The sequence below is a fragment of the Jaculus jaculus genome, chromosome 10, assembly GCF_020740685.1.
Source record: "Jaculus jaculus isolate mJacJac1 chromosome 10, mJacJac1.mat.Y.cur, whole genome shotgun sequence".
NCBI classification, from domain to species: Eukaryota; Metazoa; Chordata; class Mammalia; order Rodentia; family Dipodidae; genus Jaculus; species Jaculus jaculus.
In genome coordinates this window covers 73,199,427-73,222,551 of record NC_059111.1, presented here as the reverse complement: position 1 = coordinate 73,222,551, position 23,125 = coordinate 73,199,427, and the positions used below count along the sequence as shown (strand labels likewise).

The window sequence follows — 23,125 nt, the reverse complement described above, 5'->3', positions numbered from 1 at the left end:
CAGTAAAAATCTCACAGGACATTAAATGTCATTTTTTATAAAAATACATATACACATGAATGTATTTGTGATTATATTATAAAGTTCAAAAATACTCAAAAAAGTTGTGTTTCAAGAGATCTCAGTCATATCTTTGTTTTACTTTTTTATTGTTTTTAAATTGAACATGCATATTATATAAATCAGCATGTTTTGTGCTAAATAACTGCATATAATGTAATATAATATAGCTATATAATTGTTAATATACAGTGTGCCAAAATAGGGTAGGATAGCCATTTTGTGATTATGGGGTAAATTTTCTAACTTTTTAATTAAAATTTTGATGAAATAAACTATTCCTTAATGTTGAAAATTTGTTCATGCATACAGGCATATTTATCTGTACAGAGTAGTAATAAAAAAGCAACTGCAACCGGGCATGGTAGTGCACACCTTTAATCCCAGCACTTGGGAGGCAGAGGTAGGAGGATTGCTGTGAGTTCGAGGCCACCCTGAGACTCCATAGTGAATTCCAGGTCAGCCTGGGCTAGAGTGAAACCCTACCTCGAAAAATCAAAAAACAAACAAACAAAAAAAAGCAATTGCAATGACACCAGTATTAAGATATATTTCAGTACTGACCATACATTAGTTTTTTTTCTGCTTTATAATTGAAATTAATATTTAATCTTGCTTTCTCAATTTATTTTTTTTTCCTGTCTTGTATTTTGCTTTCAGGGTACTTAAATGTTATACTTTCTTTTTTGTTATTACTTTTAATTAGAGATTTGGAGGCTTTACAAAGATAAACTATTATAAGAATGGAAGTCATTTTTATTACCTTAAGGTCATAAGTTTCCTTAAAGTGTATTCTCATAATTTTTGGGTTCTTCCATCATTTGGAGTTGGAGGGTCATGACATTCATAAAATATTGAGCATGTTATTTGAAATAAAATGACACAAGGCATATGAGTTGAGCAAGCACATATGCTTTTGGCTTTTTTTCTCTGTCAAAGAGTTGTTTTGATTTCAGTGTGAGCAGAATGTTATTTAACATATTTTAAAAGATATATTATGCTACATTTACCACAAATTCTAAGAAGCTTTGAGGTGAATTTAAGACTATTTAAAACCATTAGATTAATTTGCTCATTCATGTCTTATCTACATGTCTGCTTTAGCTTATAATTGCTTTTACTTATTTATTTATTTGCAAGCAGAGAGAAAGAGAGAGAAAAGAGGCAGACAGTCAGAATAGACACACCAGGGCCTCTAGCCACTGCAAACAAACTCCAGATGCGTGTGTCACTTTGTGTATCTGGCTTTCCATAGGTACTGGGGAATCAAACTGAGGTCACTTGGCTTTGCAAGGAAGCCCCTTAACTGATGAGACATCTCTCCAGCTGTATAATTGTTTTTTGATTATTGCTTTTTTATATTTCTTGAAAGGAAAACAATTACAAATCAGTATGCATGTATGTAAATTTCGACATACTAACCCATAAACATGTTTTGAATTTCTTGTAGCCGACAAATGGAATCTTCTTGAGCATGTTTCTGATTGTTTTGCCATTGGAGTCCATGGCTCATGGGCTGTTCCATGAATTGGGTAATTGTTTAGGAGGTACATCTGTTGGATATGCTATTGTGATTCCCACCAACTTTTGCAGGTACTATGATTTATTATAGTTAATAACATCTACCTGATCCATCACATTCTCTTAATTATATGTGTGAATATACAGTTTTATATAAAATTTTCAAAATGTTATCCTATGTGTCATTTCATTAGTCTGTACTTATAGAAAGCTTTATTTTGAGTGCTAATATTATCTTCAAGGTTAAATATATTTTCATAAGCATGGATAGCTTATATTTTAGCTAGAAATCAGAACATAAGAATTAATTTTTGAAAGAAAGCTTTTTTTCCTAAAAGGAATATCTTAAGAATAGTTTGTGTGAAACAGTATGGTAAAATAGAATGTCTTTCACCTAAAATGTAGTAATACCTATTCTGCCCACCATGGAGGGATGTTATAAATAACTACTAAGAATTTGAATGCAAAAGCGTTCTACCTTTGGAAAATGTTACACAAATGTCAACAATTTAAAATATTAACTAACAATGAAATTGAATAAAAATTTATTTTATTTCAATTTTATTCAAAATCATTTTTGTCCCCCTGGAATATGGGACAAAATATGTATGAATCTGTAACTATTGCTAAATTTTTATTTTTTTCTTACAATATTTCCTTAAAATCAAAAAAATATTTTGCTGCAACTGATAAATTCTCATTAGTTAATTTTCATTATGGTTTTCTTAGTTAGGAAAATATCTTGAAATAAAAAAGGTTTAATAATGGCTTCAGATATTTGATAAAACCCCCAAAATAGACTTGTTCTAATTCCTTGATATTAAAGGTTTCTTAAAATGTAGAAGGTTCTTCTATGAAGTGAAGAGTGGAAGGAGGACATGCTATCCTGCCAAAAGAATGTATGCAAATAGTAATATGACAGAGTGGGAGGCTCTCAAGGAAGACATGGTGATCCTGCAGAAAGAATGTATGCAAGCAGTAATATGCATATTGAATTTTTGTTTCATTATTTTTCTTTTTTGCTTATTCTTTTACTTTTTATAACTATTTTATTAAGAGTTATAGAACACAATATTTTAATAAAAAAATAAAGTGTCACTAGGATAGTATTGATAGTAAATGAAGCAAAATTTTCAACTTTCAGAGTATCTGATAGAAATTAATCTTTGGAAAGAAATGATTTTTTTTTTTTCTCTCAACATTAGTCCTATTTTCTTTCTGCTAGTTATAAAATATGGCTTAATGTTTTTACTGGGGTACCATTTGTTCCAGGATCTGACATAGGTCTTCAATTAGTACTCAGAAGCACAAGGTAGTGAACCTAAGTCTTAAAAATTGTTTCTAAATTATATGTATTAATAGATCATTTCTTTAGCCATTTATGTACTATACCTTAAGCTAGTGACACGAGAATACAATATTACAAAGATCCAGTTTTGAATATAGAAATTAATTATTTAATTATAATAATATGTTTATGTTTTATGTGTTTTTTTTTTAGCTTCAAGAACAAATGATTCTTAACACCTGGTTCCCATTCAGGTGTTCTCGAAACAATCTTACTTTTAATATTTATTTATTTATTTATTAGAGAGAGGGAGAGGGAAAGGCAGATAGAGAATGGGAGTGACAGGACTTCCAGCTGCTGCAAATGTACTTCAAACACATGTGCCACCTTGTGCATCTGCCTTACGTGGGTCTTAGAGACTTGAACCTGGGTCCTTTGGCTTTGCAGGCAAATTCCTTCATTGCTAAGCAACCTCCAACCCCAATATTACTTTGAAGTATGTTTATTCAGTGTTTATCACTTGGTAAGCAAAAAGGAATAAGAAATAAATAATACTACTTTGTGACATATTATATTTGTTTTTAGTTTTATTGGTAAAAAGTATTTTTAGAAGCTTGATTGATTGTTCTAAATTTAAATCTTAGCATGACAGAAATATTTGAGAAAATGGCTTTAAGATCCTGCCATTTGGTTAGCAGCAACTATTATGATTCTTAGATAATCAATTATAAACGACAGATAAGTATGTGATGGGGTAATATTTGCTAAAAGTCATAATAATTGTTTTTTCCTTGTTCAGTCCCGATGGTCAGCCAACACTGCTCCCACCAGAACATGTACAGGAGTTGAATTTGAGGTCTACTGGCATGCTCAATGCTATCCAAAGATTTTTTGCATATCATATGATTGAGACCTATGGATGTGACTATTCTACAAGTGGACTGTCTTTAGATACTCTTCATTCCAAATTGAAAGCTTTCCTGGAACTTCGGACTGTGGATGGGCCTAGACATGATACATATGTTTTATATTACAGTGGACACACACATGGCTCAGGAGAGTGGGCTCTAGCAGGTAAATTCTCCTTTGTCAGTTTTACTGTTGTGGATATACATGAATTTATGGAACCTTCACACAAGGAAACTAAATTTCTCAGTTTTTCACCTCTGAATTTTCCAAGAATATGCTAAGTTTTTATTTGCTCTAGTATGACTGTTAATTTTAGTAAGCTATAATAAAGGTCTTGAGAATTATGTCTTTTTACATTAGGAAGGAGAAATACCTGTTTTTTTTTTGTTCCTTATAATTTCTCCCATTAAGTATATTCAGAATTATTAATTTAGTAATACTTTTCATAAGTTAATGAACTTCTTTGATTAATACCTGTTAATTTCAAATACTATAAATACAGATTTCAGTGGTGCTTCAGATGTATATTTTTATTTATGTTGGAAAACTCATCTGAACTTTAGACACAAGGCATTGTGATCTGGTGGGAGTAGTACTTGGTCAGAAGACCTTGATTCTGTTCCTAATTGCCACAGTAGTGTTCTTTCAGTTCAAGTCCTCCATTGGCTTTACTTTCCTCAGCTGTAAAATGAAAGGGTGATAGTGAGTGGTAATTGTTTCACTATAAGCTATAAAATTCAATTGGGGTAATTTAGATTTTCGATGCTTTTTTTAGGCTGTTAAAAGAAAATCATGAAATAACTTTGGTTGATTTGCATAATGGGAAAAAGAAAAGACTTTCCTCAAAAGAGAAATAAAATCTCTCTATATAATATGTAAATTTGTTTGTAGTCTTATTGTCTATACTAGACACTCCATTAGTCTTGGGCTGTTTTCTGCCTTATGTTCTTAGAACGTAGAACAGAGCCTGGAACATAGCCGGGATCCTTAACAAATTAATAAGTACATGAAGTTATTGAGCATATTGTGAAAAAGGTAATTTTCTCATCTTGTATTAGAAATCATTCATTCATTTAGATTTACTTACTTCATGCCTGCTTTTTTTTTTTCTTCCCAAAGTAGGGTTTTACTCTAGTCCAGGCTGACACAGAATTCACTATGTAGTATCAGGGTGGCCTCGAACTCATGGTGATCCTCTTACCTCTGCCTTCTGAGTGCTGAGATTAAAGACATACGCCATCACGCCTGGCTCATGCTTAGTTTTAAACTAAAAACACATAGTAACAATAAAATATAATTGGGAACATTGATAAAGCATATCTGTGGGAGTGTTTGATGGCTTTTCCAGACAGGAGGAGGAAGAATATCTCTGACTGTGGGTGTTGTGGTCTTATTGCTGGGAGTGTGGGGAGCTGAATGAAATGAAAAGGGAAATGAGAAAGCTAGTTATCTGCTTCTGGAAGCCATGATGTGCATAGTTCTCTCCAGTGCTCTTTTCACCATCATGCTATAAAACTTCTGAAATCATGGGCAGGATAAATCCTTCCCCCCTTAAGTGGTTTCTGTCAAGTATTTGCTGAGTCATATGGTAGATCTATTTTTAGCTGTCTTAGGCACCTCCACACTGATTTCCATGATGGCCGGACCAGATTGCATTCCCACCAACAGTGTAGAAGGGTTCCTCTTTTTCTACATCCTCGCCGGCATTTATGATCATTTGTTTTCATGTTGGTAGCCAATCTGACAGGAGTGAGATGGAATCTCAATGCAGTTTTAATGTGCATTTCCCTGATGACTAGGGATGTAGAATATTTTTATCAGATGCTTATATTCCATCTGTATTTCTTCTTTTGAGAACTTTATTTAGTTCCATAGCCCATTTTTTAATTGGCTTGTTTGATTTCTTTTCTTTTCTTTTTTTTTTTTTTTGGTAGGGTCTCACTCTGGCACAGGATGACCTGGAATTAACTATGTAGTCTCAGGTGACCTTGAACTCATGGCAATCCTCCTACCTCTGCCTCCTGAGTGCTGGGATTAAAGGTGTGCACCACCATGCTTGGCTGATTTCTTATTATTTAATTTTTTGAGTTCTTTGTATATCCTAGATATTAATCCTCTATCAGATGTATAGCTGGCAAATATTTTTTTCCCCATTTTGTAGGTTTCCTCTTTGCTTTATTCACAGTATCCTTTGCTGTACAAAATCTTGGTAATTTCATGAGGTCCCACCAGCTAATCTGTGGTTTTATTGCCTGAGCAATTGGGGTTATATTCAGAAAGTCTTTGCCAAGACCAATATGTTGAAGGGTTTCCCTTACTTTTTCCTCTGGCAGTTTCAGAGTTTCAGGTCTGATGTTAAGGTCTTTAATCCATTTGGATTTAATTATTGTGCATGGAGAGAGAAAAGAATCTCTTTTGATCCTTCTACAGATACATACCTAGTTTTCCCAGCACCATTTGCTGAAGAGGCTGTCTTTTCTCCAATGAGTATTTTGGGCATTTTTATCGAATATCAGGTGGCTATAGCTACCTGGACTTACATCTGGCACCTCTATTCTGTTCCACTGATCTACATGTCTGCTTTTGTGCCAGTACCATGATATTTTTGTTACTAGGGCTCAGTAGTATAGGTTAAAATCAGGAATGGTGATACCACCAGCCTTATTTTTGTTGCTCAGTATTATTTTAGATATTTAAGATTTTTTGTGATTCCAAATGAATTTGATGTTGAGTTTGCCTGCTATGAGAGTATTCAAGTAGGCTGAGTGGAACAAAATACAGGCATATTCTAAAATTTAACTAAACAATGTATACTTTCAATGATAAACAGCACAGAGTATTTATGCAAGAGTAGATATTATGACAACCAGATCCTCTAACAATATCATTGTACCTTAAGGTGTATGGTGCCCTACACCCTTAATCCTGTCAACAAGGAGGTTAATATTTCTGATCTGTTAAGGGTTCCAAGTCAGTTTGTGACCAAGTGAGACTCTTCCCTAATGTACAACAGAAGAGGAAACAAAGGCACTATAAATCAAGAAGCAACAAATAACAAGCCCAAAATATAGCTTATTTCAGAATGGCAAATCTGACCATCCATCAGATTTAACCTATAATTTATCCTGGTATGGAAGGTACAATTAGCACTTCCAGCTCAGGCCTATATACCAGGCTTATTTGGTGGGTACTGACCTGTTTCAATCCCAATTACCTTTTGGGATGATTTTGGTCTCAGTTATGCTGGGCTCCTGTTTGAGTCCCTCTTTGGTGCACTATGGGTTCACATAGGCTGGCTGGGTGAGTCATTGGATCTCTGCTCTGTTCACTGGTGCTGGATGCTGTGATCTCCCTTACCCTGGTCTCTGGTGCTTGTTGGCACTTGAGCTGGAGGTGGGGGAGGGGAGGCTGAGGATGGTGGCTCTATTTCTCCCGCTGGTCTGCATGATCCTCTACCTTGTGATCTGCTCCTTCGTTGTTCACTGCCATTCTCCCTTCACGTTTCTTGAGTTTGCAAAGAGCTCTGGTGTGAGTGGAAAATCCCCTCACCTGGCTTTTTTCTGTGGCTCAAGCTGAGCCTGGCAGCTGTGGCTCTGCCTTCCTGGTGCTGCCCCTGCTGGAGCTGCTTCTGCCTGCCTATGTGGGCTCTGGATGCTCTGGATCTCACCTACTTCTCTGCTGCCCTTGGTAATTTCTTATGCCCCTAGTTTTTAGTAGAAGAGTGTATTGTGCAGAGTGGTGTTTTTTGTTTTTTTGTTTTTTTTGGCTTTTTCTCCCCTAGACTGCTTTGGCGTGGTTCCTATGCTGCCATTCAAGTATTTGTTTAACTGATGAGAAAGTCTGTGATGTACATACTAATGTAAAAGAAGCAGATAAGGACACAAATACCTCCCATCTCAAGAATGCCAAAAGGATACAAGCTCAGAGTTAAACTAGAGATGATTTTTAGGCCAGCATGATCTCACTTCATGCCAGACTTATATCTGAAGTTTTATCATGAATAAAAATACCATATGAAATATTTTCTGGAGAAATATTAAATAACATGATGGCTGTGTAGGAGGAGTAGAGGTAAGCAGTTGACACCTTTTTAAAAAATATTCATTTATTTACAAACTTAGAGACAGAGAGGAAAATATGAAACTTAAGAGACAAAGAGAAAATATGAATATGAGTGTGTCAGGGCCTTTTGCCACTGCAAATGAACTCCAGAGGCATGTGCCACTCTTTGCATTTGGCTTTATGTGGGTATTGGGGAATTAAATCTGGGCCATCAGGCTTTGCAAGCAACTGCCTTAATTGCTGAGCCATCTCTGTAGCCCCAAACATTTTTCCCTCCAAGGTAGAGTCTCACTGTACCTAAGGCTAAGCTGGAGCTCACTATGTAATCTCAGGCTAGCCTTGAACTCACAGTGAACCACCTACCTCTTCCTCCTCAGTGCTAGGATTAAAAGTGTGCTAAAGGATGCCTTTTAAGTGTAAGCTACTGTGCTTAGTACAGGACTGTGTAAACAATGTCAGATTTCATTTTCACATGAAACCCTTTAAGATAGATACCATCACCTACATTTTTCAGAGGAGAAAATGGAAGATGAAAGTGGTAAGTACCTATGGTCAAGCCCAGGTCTGCTGGACTCTTGAAAAAATTTTGCCCACCTGTTTCATGTGGCCACCATGATGATAGAGAAGTTGCATTCTCTCACTGAACAAAAATTTTGTCAGCATAAATCAACCATTTTCATAAAAGTAGAATATAAAAGAATGTGTTCAATTCCAACTACTTAAGCATAGTTTATAAAACAACGTACTTGACTGAGGTTTTTCAATCACATTATATTAAACAATATTCATAGCTAATTCAGTTCCATTAAGATGTGCCATTCTATGTATTCCAACTCAAAACACAAGAGAAAAAGTTTAAATCAATTCAAAAGTCTTATTTGCTATATTTACAGAAAGGCTATTGAAAATTTACTGTGATGTTTATAAAAAAGCTTCACAAATCAAGTGGGAAAATGTGTATAATTTTTTGGTTAATAAATATTATGAGAAATTAATAATTTTTAAAAGGAGTCTTGCTATGTTGCCCAGAATTGTCTTCAATTCTTGGAATCAAGTGATCCATGCCACCTCAGCTTCCTAAATGGACCTGGGTGCACACCAGCATATGCAGCTACATAAGAAAATAATTTTTAAATGATGTTTTCATGTGTATTTACATGAAGAATTTATACCAAACAAATATTTTTCCAAAAGGTTGTATTTTCTTAAGTATTTTAGAATGTATTTCAAATATTTTAAAAATAAACTCTAGGCATTCACTTTTTATAAATATTTTTACTTGAGAGAGACAGGGAAAAAGACGCAGATAGAGAGACAGACAGAGAGGGGGAGGGAGAATGGGTGTGCTAAGGCCTTCAGCCTCTGCAAGTGGACTCCAGACATATATGCCACTTTGTGCATGTGGTTTATGTGGATCCTGGGGAATTGAACCTGAGTCCTTTGGCTTTGCAGGCAAACACCTTGACTTCAGCCCAAGGCATTCATTTTTCTAATGTTCAGGCCTGCCTTACACATAGCCCTCTGGCACTGATTCTGCCTTGAGATTGAACTGACCCCAATCCCTGTGGAAAATCTATTCTAATTCAAGTTACAACTTTAAACTCTGGGAAGCTATCAAAATTCATCTTTCTAAAGGCCGGTGCCTTTACTTCCACCAGAGGTAGGAGGATTGTCATAAGTTTGAGGCCACCCTGAGAATACATGGTGAATTCCAGGTCAGTCTGGGCTAGATCGAAACCCTACCTCGAAAAACAAAATAAACAACAACAAAAAATTACCTTTCTAGTAACCTTGAAATAGCATGACTAGATTTCACTGGGGCTAACAATGGTAGACCTAGAACTAAATATTGCTTTGGGAAAATGAATCTCAGTTTGCTTCTCATCACATACTTTTACACACAGGACTATTAAAACGTTGGTATTTTTACATTTGTAGAGTTTCATCATATGAAACTTGGTATTTTTACCTTTTTGCTTTAGGCCAATAAACAAATGTTGTAATTATAAGAGAGAAAGAAAAAAAAAATGATAAAATGTAGATAATAACAGATAAGCAAAGTCCTTAAAAAGCATTCTCAGTTGAAATGCATCTAATGGCTTTTTTCAGAGATGTATGTCAGCACTTTGCATCTGGGCCAAAGCCAGATGCAGCATAGGACCTACAAGAAAGCAAGGCAGAACACAAGAAAGAATAATTGTAAAGGCTTTATGCTGCTATAAATCTTTGTTGATGCCTGATGAGCATTTACACAAGATAATTGGGGTAGAATGTACTGAAAAATACTGAAATAGTTGCAGATGTCATGGGAGGCAATGATATGTTAATCATTGCTTTTAATCTTTGTCATATACTGATTTCTAGAGATATGGAAATTATGAATTTATTTAGCCATTTTTGAAAAGGTAGCATCTTCTAAAAATATTGGTGAAACAGTATGGGTGGCTAACGGGGCCTATATAGATGGAGTTAGATTGCCGTAGACCAAACTGCTCTGCCAGCAGAGATAAAGTGAAAAGCAATTGACTATACAAGGTCCAAATATCAACAGAATAAACTGAAGATTATATTATAATGTTTTTCCAGCTTGAAAAACCTGAGATCCAATGCCAGAACTGTTCCCTGAATGGCACTGTAGTATCTGACATGGTCTGTTCCTGTGGGTCTTGTAAAGCAAATGATATGTTAGTGGAGTTATCAGGAATACATACACATTTAACCTTTATAATGGCACATATACCACCTTAGGCTACTGTGAGGATATCAAATGCCATGAGAGTTTGTGTAATTGCCTTTCTTATCATTTAGAAGGGAGATTCCCTCAGCTGTGTCATTTAAAATTTGGGGGCTATTCAGGGAAACTTTCTATGTACCAGATGACATATCTTAAGTCAGTTGATGAAATAAAAACTGAAACTAAATCATCATACAGTTGAAAACCATTCCTACTCCATCAGAGTTTTAAAACTGGTAAATTGGCTGAGCACTCTTAAGGTTTTTCCTTGTCACCCTTGTATTTAAGGCAATCCCAGAATGCACTTTCCAATCTATCCTGGGCCAAAGGTTGGCACCACAGAGCCGTTGGGTGCCCATTAGGGGATACCCAGTGTAATTTTTGCCTCAGGACACATTTAGTAGCAAACTATTTTGATGTTTGGAGGGTATTATTTTGGCCTAAGTCTGAAGGAATCCATCCTAGGTAACAAACATTACTGGAATATTTTGAGCTAGTGTTGGTTCTTTGTTCCCAGTATAATGGAGCCTTTTGATTTAAACAACCTTTGGTTGGAGTCGTCCACATATATATATATCACAGGTTTGGAAGTAACCATCCTGATATCTAGAATTATTCTTCCTTATTATGCAGCAAGAACTAGCTGGAGATGGGGCTAACATACCTTAGTAGGGCTTTGTTGGCCTCTTGGAATGCTCTTTCTGTTTCCCTGTTTGTTCCTGGTCATGTTGATAGGCCATTGAGAAACATCCCATCAAGTAACCGGAATTAAAGCAGGAATGCTAACTCTTTCCTGGTTCCAGTATATATTTGTTATTGGTTCCAGTCTTCTCTTTGGAGAGGAAATACCCACTATGGAAGGCCAGAAATGCTGGAAGTGGGCAAGAATCCACAAACCCAGTGTTAGTCTGATTACTATTCTGTGTGTATTCTTGGGTCCATGCGAGGAATGAGTTTTCATCCTGAGTATAGACAGGCAGAACGGAAGGACCAAACAACAGCAAGGATAAGAAGTGAGGCATGCTTTGTGGTAAGAGGAAGAGCAGATTTCCCTGTTTGTCTCTTGTTTTTAGGCTTTGATCTATTACTTTGAGTTTGGTTATACTTCTTTTCTTTAGTCTAAGGAGAGGAGAGATTCTTCTCTGATCTGTAGTAAAGTAGAGATTGCAAGGGAAGACTTAAGGATATTTCTGCTTTTTATTTTCGGGGCCCATTAACCCTAAACTACCTAAAAAAGCTACCTAACTCCCTCTCATTTGAAACTGTTTGAATTCTAAAAGTAACAGGCTTGATGTAAAAAATCTTAGAAAATTTTGAAAAGTATTTTGTTGTTGTTATTGTTGTTGGAAAAGCAAAAATCCCAAACACCAACAATACCTACTGTTAAACTGTGTGTAGATAAGCTGTGTCAGGCTTTATCTCTAATAAAATGACATTTTCTCATAAAAATTTTTCTTTCTATTCTCCCTGTTTCAGATTGTATATTCCCTTAAATATCAATGGGAAAAAGATCTTTGTGTGTATAAGTTCTCTCTACTTCTGTTCTATCCTTGGGGTAGATTCCTGGAATTGAATGATTATCTCCATGTATTGGTGAGGCAGAGACAGGACTAGGAGAGGGGAAGTGAGACAGACTGCCTGAGGTATAAAGTTGAAGCATGGCATGAAATTTCCTCACCTTCTATCCTTAGAATACCCTAAAAATCCCAGAAGACTGTTGGAACTGATGGATTCAACAGTGTCATAATACAGATCAACATATAAAATATAGTTGCTCTTCTTTGTGTCTGTAGTGAAGTAACCAGGAAAGCAATCCCATGTTCAAAGCTTAAACACACACATACAGCAAAATAAAAGAAAATCTGAAAAAAGCCTAAAAAGGACAGAAAAAGCCTCTGTACTGAAATTACAAAACAGTGAAGAAAGGAATTGAAGAAGACATAAGTAGAAAGATGTTCCATGTTTATGAATAAATAAATTTAAAGAAAATATCTTCCATGTTTAAGAATCAGGAAAGTAGTGCCGGGCATGGTGTACTTGCATTTTATCCCAGCACTCGAGAGGCAGAGGTAGGAGGATCACCATGAGTTTGAGGCCACCTGGAGACTACATAGTGAATTCCAGGTCAACCTGAGCTAGAGTGAGACCCTAACTTGAACAACAAAAACAAAAAACCAAAAAATAAGAAAATAAAAAAAATTGGGAGAGTAAATGGACATACTCTAAAAGTGATCTACTGATTGAACATTCCTTTCCTTCCTCCCTCCCTCCCTTCTGCTCTTTCCCTTCCCCTCTATCTGTCTCTCTTTCTCATGGTAGGTGCTGATATCTCTCCTTGTGTTCAGGTGACTACAGAATTAAGAAAGTCTGTGGCACTATTAAAGTGTAACACACTGTTACTATTAAGTCTTTATAACATAATTTATAAATTTAAAGTTTTGGAAACTTTAGTTGTCCTATCAACTTTGAGAAAAAGGTATCTCAGTTTACCATGTTGAATTGGCATTATATAAAAATTAATACTGATACTAGTTTAGAAATGTTATTTTTTTCTAGTTGTATAAGGGTAATACCCAGAATTCAATATGTAAGGTCTCATCTATAAAATTTGAAAATAGAAACTAATAAAATCTTCTCTAACAAAAAATACCTCCAGTTATTAAAATAAATGCTATTTTATTACATCAGCCTTATAAATCTAAATTACTACAAAAAAATTCCACAGTGAGCCAGATATAAAACCTACTGACTGTAAGGCAGGTTTCAAGTTTAGAAATGTGTTCACTTTAGATCTTTCTGTGTTTTTTCTTTAACCTTTTAAATTTTTTGGCTATAGTACATTTTAAACTCTGATACAAGTAATATTGTAAGTTTTTGCATTTAGTCAATGCCTACTTAGGAAGGTAAGGAAACATTGGTTTTCCTGTGATACAGAACAGGGGTCAGCAAACTTATTCTTTTTTTCAGTAATATTTTATTTATTTGCATGGAGAAAGAGAGAGAGGAAGAAAGGTTGAGAAAGGGCATGCCAGGGCCTCTTACTGTGCTATAAAAGAACTTCAGATGCATGCTCCACTTTGTGCATCTGGCCCTGTGTGGTACTGGAGAAATGAACCTAGGCCACCAGGCTTTGTAAGTAGGGTCCTAACTACTGAGCCATTTCTCCAGCCTCAGTAAACTTATGTCTATCTAGCGCTAGGTATTTTGAGCCTTTTACATTTTCAGCTGTAGGATTGATCTTGCCACTGCAGCTGTAAAAGTAGGCACAAACAGACTATTAGGACACAATTACTCTTCTCTTACCCAATCACAAAGATATGCCAAACTAATTATGCAATGTAAAACCAATTCTTAATTCTTAGATTATGAAAAACAGGTGGCAGGTTGCATTTAGCCCACGAGCTGTAGTGCTATTCTTGTTTAGTGCATTTGCTTTTCTGTATAAATTTAAATTTTATTATTTTAAATTTAAATGTAGTCTCCATTTTCAGGAGTTCAACTTAGTGCTTTTGAATTTTTCTCTGGTGCAAAAGCACATATAATCAATAAAAAGCCGCCTTCACATTTTATTCTTTTACCATGATAGTAATATGCAATGTGATAACTTTTGGAATGCCAGTCAGTGTCAGCCAGCTGCAGCTCCTAGCCAGCCTCATGGTCATGGATGTAGACACTAATGCTCAAGGATGCACTGTGTTGCTAAGACGTCGTATTCAGTACATGAGGTGTGCTAATTGCATTCAAAAAAAATTTGTATATAAAGCATTTTTCTTCAGTTATCATAGCATTTTTAATGTAAGTTATATAAAGGTAATTTTTTTGGACATGGAGTCAAAATCTGTTTTTAAAATATTTTCTGAAAATGTACTTTGAAAGTTCCTTTCATCTTTTTTGTCTACATATTCTAAAATTTACAGAAATGAGGGGTGTCAGAAATGACCATATATTGAATTTTTTCTTGTCCACAGGTGGAGATATACTACGTCTTGACACACTTTTAGAATGGTGGAGAGAGAAGAATGGTTCCTTCTGTTCCAGGCTTATTATCATGTTAGACTGTGAGAATTCAGTGCCCTGGGTAAAAGAAGTGAGAAAGATTAATGACCAGTATATAGCAGTCCAGGGAGCAGAGCTTGCAAAGACAGTGGATATTGAAGAAGCCGACCCACCACAGCTAGGTGACTTTACAAAAGATTGGGTTGAATACAACTGCAACTCCAGCAATAACATCTGTTGGACTGAAAAGGGCAGAACTGTGAAAGCAGTGTATGGTGTGTCAAAACGGTGGAGTGACTATACTCTGCACTTGCCAACAGGAAGTGATGTAGCCAAGCACTGGATGTTACACTTTCCTCGTATTACATATCCACTTGTACATTTGGCAAACTGGTTATGTGGTCTGAACCTTTTTTGGATCTGCAAATCTTGTTTTAGGTGCTTGAAAAGATTAAAAATGAGTTGGTTTCTTCCTACTGTGCTGGACACAGGACAAGGTTTTAAACTTGTCAAATCTTAATTTGGACACTATGGGGGTGTTATTGAGAGTTCATGTTACCATATAGCACTCACTTGCCATTATTTTGTATGCTGTATTTTTTTTTTTTTTGTAGAAAATATCTTGCTCCTTTTGTAGTTGCTATCACTTTGTCTTTTTTCAAGTAATTATGGGACATGTAAGATATTGGGGATAAGCATTATTTTATACTAAAAGTATATAAGGAGTCATAAATGCTGACTGCAAATGTATAAAATATTTTAAAACTAGCAATGCACTTTCAAAATGTTTGCATTTGCCCCTGAGTAGAAAGAAGGAAGCATTGTCTATGTTCTGCAATGGCCAATGAAGAATTACTAATGCCTTATTTTCTAGGCATACATTTGAAACTATAGACTAGGCAACTTTGTTTACTATTTTAAGAAAACTACCAATTTACTTAATCAAAGATTCTTTTTTGTGAACAATAATGTTGGACTCAGACCATTTGCAAAAGTATAAAGTCTTAGAAAAGGAAGAAGTCTGTTCATAATGAATGCAAATTCCCTTCTCATTCAAATGTCTTGGTTGTGACCTGTGACCAGTATAGCAGAGAAGCCCCAGTTGCATCTTAGATGCAACCGTAAGAGGTTAGAGCCTACAAATTGTTCCTTCTTGCATTGGTGAGGCCCTCTGTAAACACTATTTTAAGAGTCTTTCTCAGGGTAACAATGTTTTCTTAAGGAATAGTATTTCCAGTCATACATCCTTTCCTAGTAAATTGCCTTTCTTTTTAATAAGATATTTAGCAATTTCTCATTGACCAATTCAGTCTAAGTTTGAGAAAACACTTTGATCTCTGTGGAGTTAATATTCTGCCATGAAAATTAATTTTCAACTCCCTAATTGAAATAACCTTTTTTCTATTGAAGGTCAAAGGATTATAAGAGGCCATTTTTTTTTCTTGCATACCTGTATTGTATTATGTAAAGTATTCATGCTGGTAATTTTAGATAAGCATAAAGGTATGGTTGTAATTTTTAAATCTTAAGTCAGTATTTTCTCAGCATAAAGTCGGCACTCATCAGAGTATTTCCTAAGAGGTAATTCACTTCTTATTTCCTTCTGATTCTCTTTACATTCTAAATTTTCATTTTTGAAAGCTAATAGGGACATATGAGTGAATTTGGAGATAAATCTAATTTTTGTTGTTCAAATGATGTGATTTCACACCATTAGTCCAGCCTCAGAAAGGAGATGATGCCACTACTGTTTCCTACTGTTGGCGTAAATACTGCAGCTTTAGTTAGGAAGAAGTCACAACATCAGGGAACTTGTACACCACTATCTATGCAGCACTGTTACAGCCTGACTGTTTTCTATGGTTTGAATATGGTTTTCCTAATTCTTTGAATAAAATTTTGTTAAAAAATTATTTTTCATTTAATATGCAATTAAACGTTACTATTTTAGTATGTTAAAAGTAGAAGACATTCTAAATGACTATGTTTTAGAGTTCATGTCTGGTGGAAGACTGTTTTGAAATTTTACATTTGATTGCTTATATTAACCATCACTCAAATGAAACAGCACAATGTTTCATGATTGTTTTATTAGAAAATCTGTGTGCTAAAAAATTAGTTTATAGCTTCTTAAAACAGTTAATATTCAGTAAAATCTTCTTTTACATTTCTCAGCTAATAGTTACCAAATCAGCTTAAGTAAAGCATCTCTTTTCACTCTCAGAAGGCCAAATATAAAAGTATATTTTAGATTCTTTATGAAATGTTAAATTAATACTAAAATTACATTTAAAAAATAGCAGATAATTTTACAGACATAAGGTGTGTGTGTGTTTGTGAGTGTGTGTATGTGTATTTAATGTAAAAATAATCCAAAAAGGTCTTTGGGATAAAAATGTAATTTGAGATAATTAAAAAGTTATAGACCATTTACTTGGGTGAATTTCTGTACATAAACGAAAACTACAAATTAGTCTTTAGGAAAAAATATTAAAGCTGCCAATTTAAAAACAATAACAGATACTATATAGGAAGAAATTTTATAAGAAAGATACTATTAAAAGTGCTTACTTTGGTCTAAAAATTTTAAAGCAGATATCAATGGTGAGATTATGTGTATGTAATTGCTATTTAGTATGTTATTGCAAAGGATTTTATTGTTAAAAAGAATTAGGGCAAAACTTTTTACTATTGTATTGAAAAAGGAAATATGGAGATATTTTACATAATTTGCAATAATATTTGTTTCCCTACATGGTACCTTGTTAAAATCACAAAAGTACTAGTCTGTGAAAACATCTTTTAAAAAGTGTATCCCATTGTATGAAAATTCAGGAGCCAAGTTCCTTCACTACTCAGTACTTTTCAGTTATGCTGCTATTTCATTCAAATATTTTTCTTAGCCAGGTAATCATTACATCCCAGAGGTAGAAACAGTAGGATCATGAGTTCAAGATGAGCCTGGACTACATAGCAAGAACCTGTCTCCAAACAAGTAAATAAATTGCTTTACTAGTTATTTATTTTGTTTTTGTTCTAAACTTTTCACTAGGAAACTTGAAATTTGCCAGGCATGGTGGTGCATGCCTTTAATCTCAGCGCTCAGGAAGATTGCTGTGAGTTTGAGGTCACCCTGAGAGTACATAGTTGATTCAGGGTTAGCTTAAGCTACCTCAAAAGGAAAAAAAAAAAAAAAAAAAAGGCAAGTTGAAATTTATCTTTCCATAGAGTTCCATCTTGCTTTCTTTCAAAATTCTATAGAAAAGATCTGTTTTAGTAATTTGTAATCAGTGATTCATAAGTTATATGCTATTGAAAATACTACATTTTTAAACGCATTGAGTGGGTGGATTTGTGAGTTGGTTCTTTAGATCTGCATGTAACTTTATTGGCTTGCTGTCTGGGCACAGCTTTGTAAGGTGTGTTCTTTTACTTGCAGAGCTCTTCATTTCTCTGTAGATATGCTCACATCTTTCCACAGGTGATGGATTATTACTGTGTTTGCCAAAAGAAATGTTTAATACATAGAGTGTGATTAGGCACAAGTAAATGAAAGTAAGCGTTCAAAGGAGTTATATCTAAGAGTGTTTATGTGAGGTTCTACTGGGAACCACCAGTCTTCATCTCTTAGGGAAAGCTTGTGCATCTTGGCCTTTCTGCACACGATTACTTAAAAGTATGTTTTGTCCACAACAGAAAGCATAAATAAATATCTTTCACTGAGTGGATGAATTTAGAATCTAAAAGAGAAATTAAGATGGCTTGATTATAAATTAGATTTTTTTTTTTTTGGTTTTTTGAGGTAGGGTCTCACTCTAGCCCAGGCTGACCTGGAATTCACTATGGAGTCTCAGGGTGGCCTTGAACTCATGGCAATCCTCCTACCTCTGCCTCCCGAGTTTCTGGGATTAAAGGTGTATGCTAGATTTTCTTTATAATTTTATTTAAGTGGCTTTTTCCCAAGAACTTTGTTAAGCAAGTGAGTGGAAGAGATCTTATATTTGAAGTGGAATAAGTTATGTCAAGATTAGAAAAGGAAAACCTCTCTCACACTGGTTTGATTGAAAGCAGCTGGTACTTGTAGGTTCAGACCATTTTAGTAGACTTTGTTGTTATTTTCATCCAGACTTAAAGAAGGTGAATTGATTCCAAATGTTTAACAGTATGCCAGGTATAGGGTGTTTCTTCCTAGACAAACAATGTTTATGTTAAATAAAACTATTTTTATATTAAAATACATACTAATGTATTACTGAGCAACATTGCGTTAGTTTTTAATATAAAGCATAACACTTCAAACAGTTTTAATCTTGTGGTGTGTCATTTGTTGGGTATAATATTGGAAACTAATGATATTCCATGCAGAATATTATTTTAAAGGTTTTATGGCTTGGAATATAAATAGCACAATGAATTTTCACTAAACAAATCATTTTTTGTGTATATCTACAGAATTTCAGGTAGATGTCATTTAAATGTAGTTTATAATATTTCTAGGTTCTTCAATATTCTTCCTTTCCATATAAAAGAACTTACCCAACATAATTAAAAATGAACATGGCAGTTGTCTACTGTTAACTATGTACTGTACTAAGCGCTTTTTACTCTTGATTTAATTAAATCTCCTTAACCACCTTTAATGGTATATAGACTTCACTTTGTAAATGAAGAAACTGAGGCATTAGATGTACTTAACATGTCTTAATCCAAAATGACTGATCTCAAGCCATTGTGAGACCCAAATTGTCCTAGACTCAGTGCTGTCGCTGGTCTTGTAACCACTACTTTCTAGTTCTCCTAATTTATATCTTTTATGTATATGGAAAGAATATTGAGAGGATTTCTCACTTAGTCTCCAATTTTCCAGTGTTCATTATATCTTATGTCCATGGCCACTTGAGTTCCACCTACAGCTTTCTTTGCTGACATTCCTGGTGACTCAGCCATAACCTCCATATGCGTAGACATTACCTTGTTTGATCTCTGTAGCATTGTCAACTACTTTGCTTCTCTGTTTTTTTCATCTTTGGCTTCTACAATACTATTCTTGGTTTTCCTGCTACTTCTCTGAATTCACCTAAGTTTTGCCAGCTCTTCTTTCTTTAGGAAAGATGTTAGCTTGGAGGCGCCAATGCTCATTCCATCACCTGTGGTTAGTAACATTAACAACATTTGGGACTTCTGTTGCAGTTTGTTGTTTACTCTTAAATGTCTGCCTTGGTCATTTGTCTCTCTGGCACTTTGAACACATGTGGCATTTCATAAAATCTCAGAGCCCCACCTTACCCTCTTGAGTTACTTTATCCTCAGCCATATACGTGTGAATGTCACCACTCTTATTCAAACAAAAATGACAGCTTTACTTTACTTCTTTATACGTACATCCCATAACTCTACCAATTCTGTTATTTCATAGAGTCCCATGTTTTCATTCCTTATGAAGCTTTCACCATTTCCTCAACCAGTTATTGTCATAACTTAGCAATTCTTTTCTCCTGTCTCAAGCCCTGTTGTCCTCTATGTAATGTATATGATTAAAAGGTATGTTCTTCCTCTTAGTGTATTCAGACCTGTCTTTGTGTTTTAGCCCTTCTCCATTTCAGTCATTTACATTTTTTGTTATTGAGAACTATTTGTCTCAGGAAATGCCATACAATTTAAAAAATAGTTCCATGTAGGTAAAAACATGCTGATCTCAAAAATACATGAGTCATAGATAAAGCAACACATGAGTCACCTTGGCAGGGGGGATTGACTGCTGTGAGGTAAATCTGGTATAAGAAGGGGTTTCCTGTATTATGTCTGAATCACAGTTGTACATTCAGTAGAGATGCTCAGAGTGCAAAACAAGCATTAACAGTAATTAATGAGTGTAACAGCTTGAATGCATGGATTTTTGTGTCATGCTTCCCAAGACAACATGTAGATGTGGAAGGAGCATAGCAGGTGGAGGGGAGAGCCTTATATCTGGTGGGGAGCCAGCTCTAGAGGGCTAGGCTTGGCTCACAAAGCTTTGCAACATCATGGCCTATTTCAGTTTAGATGTAAGAACTTGCCACCTAAGCTTTACTAACACAGGGTAACATTATCTAGGTGGTGTTGAAAATAAGATAGAAACTGTGATGTCCAGGGGTAAAATGGACAGCCTGCTTACAAACCATGCACTGTTTGATGTTTCTGTTTGTTGGCCACTTGACTCTAGAGATGTTCAGCAGAGTGGCCAGTGAAACAAGAGTAGCATTGGTAAGGTACTAAATAGTTTTTCCATGGTCTGTCCTAAAAGGGAGGCTTGCCAATTCATAAAGATCAGGGGCCCTGCAAGTTATTTTGCAACATTGTTCCCATTACATTACATTTAGTAACTGGATCCCAGAGATAAGGTAATTCTTTGTTAAAAGTGAACCCACATTCCATAGTGGAGGGACTGTTCCCTACTTCCACACCTGAACTTTTTAAGTAATACAACACAGACCTGAGTCATCCAACTCAAACATGAGCAGTGGAGCAGCTCCACAAAGAAGGGGATTGTGTTATCCTTCTAATAGAACCAGCCAGCTCCTTTCCAGAAGTGCCACTATACTTGAAGTTTGGGCCTGCCAGGACCCTCAGGAGTTCTTGGATACAGAGACACCTCTGTATCTGTTGCTAAATGACGTCAGTCAAAATACTTTGTATTCTGTAGTACCATGAATTTGATGCCTAAGATATATAGAACTTGTAAAATCAGTATGCTTTTCAGGATGCCAGACTTTCAGGTGTATTCTGAGAGGCAGACTCACTAACTATGAAAAAGTGAGCCTTTGCCAATACAACCTGAAACACAGGTAACTTCTTATCCCTGAGAAACAGTCAAGGAATAAGTTTGGCACTCTGCTGCACTCAAGAGTCCAAACTTGTTTATAGAAGTGATTATTATAGATGGAGGTGCAACCAAGCTGTCGGAACTGGTATGGGGTGAAGTCCAGGCTAATCTGGAATAGATCACAAATAGAGGGTTAAACTCAGTTGTGGAACCGTGAAATGCATCAAGACCACTAGCTTAAGCCATAGTTATGGGCTGGAGAAAAACTAAGAGCTCGAAGGAGCTAGAATGATAGGTAATTGCACTGTTGCCTTAATCCTGGACAGGAGGGGCCTGTAACTTTGATATGAGGTCCCAGAAGAAATTCCATGTGCAAGGAGCAAAGAGCCAAGGCTCAGCTCCTTGAAGACAAACAAATGAAAACCAAGCAAGCTTAAATACCATTCAGGAGCTGGGCTGAGTGAAAATGTTCAGCTCAGGGACAACAGTACAAAAGCCATAGAAGAGTGTTAGGGATTTAGTGAAGATAGTACAGAGAATGTGCAGGGGCAGAGAAGTATAGCTGGAGACTCAAAGAGAAATGTGCCTGATATAATGAATGGTCAGCATGCAGGAAGTGTAATTGAAAAGTAACTGTTTGGGCTGGAGAGATGGCTTAGCGGTTAAGCGCTTGCCTGTGAAGCCTACGGACCCCGGTTCGAGGCTTGGTTCCCCAGGTCCCACGTTAGCCAGATGCACAAGGGGGCGCACGCGTCTGGAGTTCGTTTGCAGAGGCTGGAAGCCCTGGCGCGCCCATTCTCTCTCTCTCCCTCTATCTGTCTTTCTCTCTGTGTCTGTCGCTCTCAAATAAATAAATAAAAAATTTTTAAAAAAAAAAAAAAAGAAAAGTAACTGTTTACCTACTTTTTCTTTAAATTTATGTGATAGGCCTAATATTTTTTTCACATGCTGGATGAAAATTTAAGTGATTTCATGTTTTCTTGTTTGTTTTTTTCTTGAGCATATTTTAATGATATGATCACACTTGCATATGAAAATGATGATTTCTATGACATAGTCAAAAATTCCAACTTCTTCAAAATTAGAGCTATTCAAACCACTATCTAGTGAAAGGAATAAGAAAGAAATGCCTTTATTTTTCATTCTTCAGGTTAAATGATGGACATCTTGAAGGCTCAATGTGATAGGGACTAGGAGGGTAGATAAGATTTAATGTGGTTAGGATGTGGTAACCTGCCTCCAGCCCTGCGTCTAGGTATTTACAGCACATTCTGCAGTGATTCTCCCATGGCTAGGGGTCTCCTGCCTGTGTGCATTTGCTTAGTCCCCTTACTCTTTCCATAGCTTAAGGAACTCATCTGACACTACTGCTTCTCTGTGCTTATACCTGTCCTTAGAGTAGCCTCTTAAGCATGACCTATACTGCACAGTGTTCTTACCCTTTTGTGGGAACACATTCACAACCTTGCTCTGACAAGTCTGGGCATGCATACTCTTCAGCTCACTTCTCAGCACCGGATCAGTCCTCATGAAAGGTCAGCACTGCTGCACCGTGCCTGCAGCTGCAGAGCCATGAATTTACTCCTCTTAGGGCCCCAGTGCTTGTGTTTGTCAAAATACCTGACAGAAACTATTTAAAAGGAGGAATGATTTACTTTGGTTCTCAGCTCCAGATGTTTCAGTCCATGGTTGCCTGGCTCAGTTACTTCTGCACAGGTGCATCATGGTGCAAGGGTGTACAGGATAAGGTAAA

The 23,125-nt window shown here is 35.8% G+C and overlaps 1 protein-coding gene across 5 annotated transcripts in view; it reads left to right on the top strand.

Moving 5' to 3' along the window:
* The window catches only part of Tmem168 (transmembrane protein 168), a 47,931-nt gene extending 29,057 nt beyond the window's left edge, over positions 1–18,874 (top strand). For all 5 annotated transcript variants that reach the window (XM_045160524.1, XM_045160525.1, XM_004671589.3 and 2 more), the window contains 3 exons: positions 1,511–1,653; positions 3,669–3,943; positions 14,543–18,874. In XM_045160524.1, the coding sequence (XP_045016459.1) occupies positions 1,511–1,653; positions 3,669–3,943; positions 14,543–15,090 (966 nt within the window). In that variant the 3' untranslated portion in view covers positions 15,091–18,874. The remainder of the gene's footprint in view (positions 1–1,510; positions 1,654–3,668; positions 3,944–14,542) is intronic.
* The last annotated feature ends 4,251 nt before the right edge of the window (positions 18,875–23,125 follow it).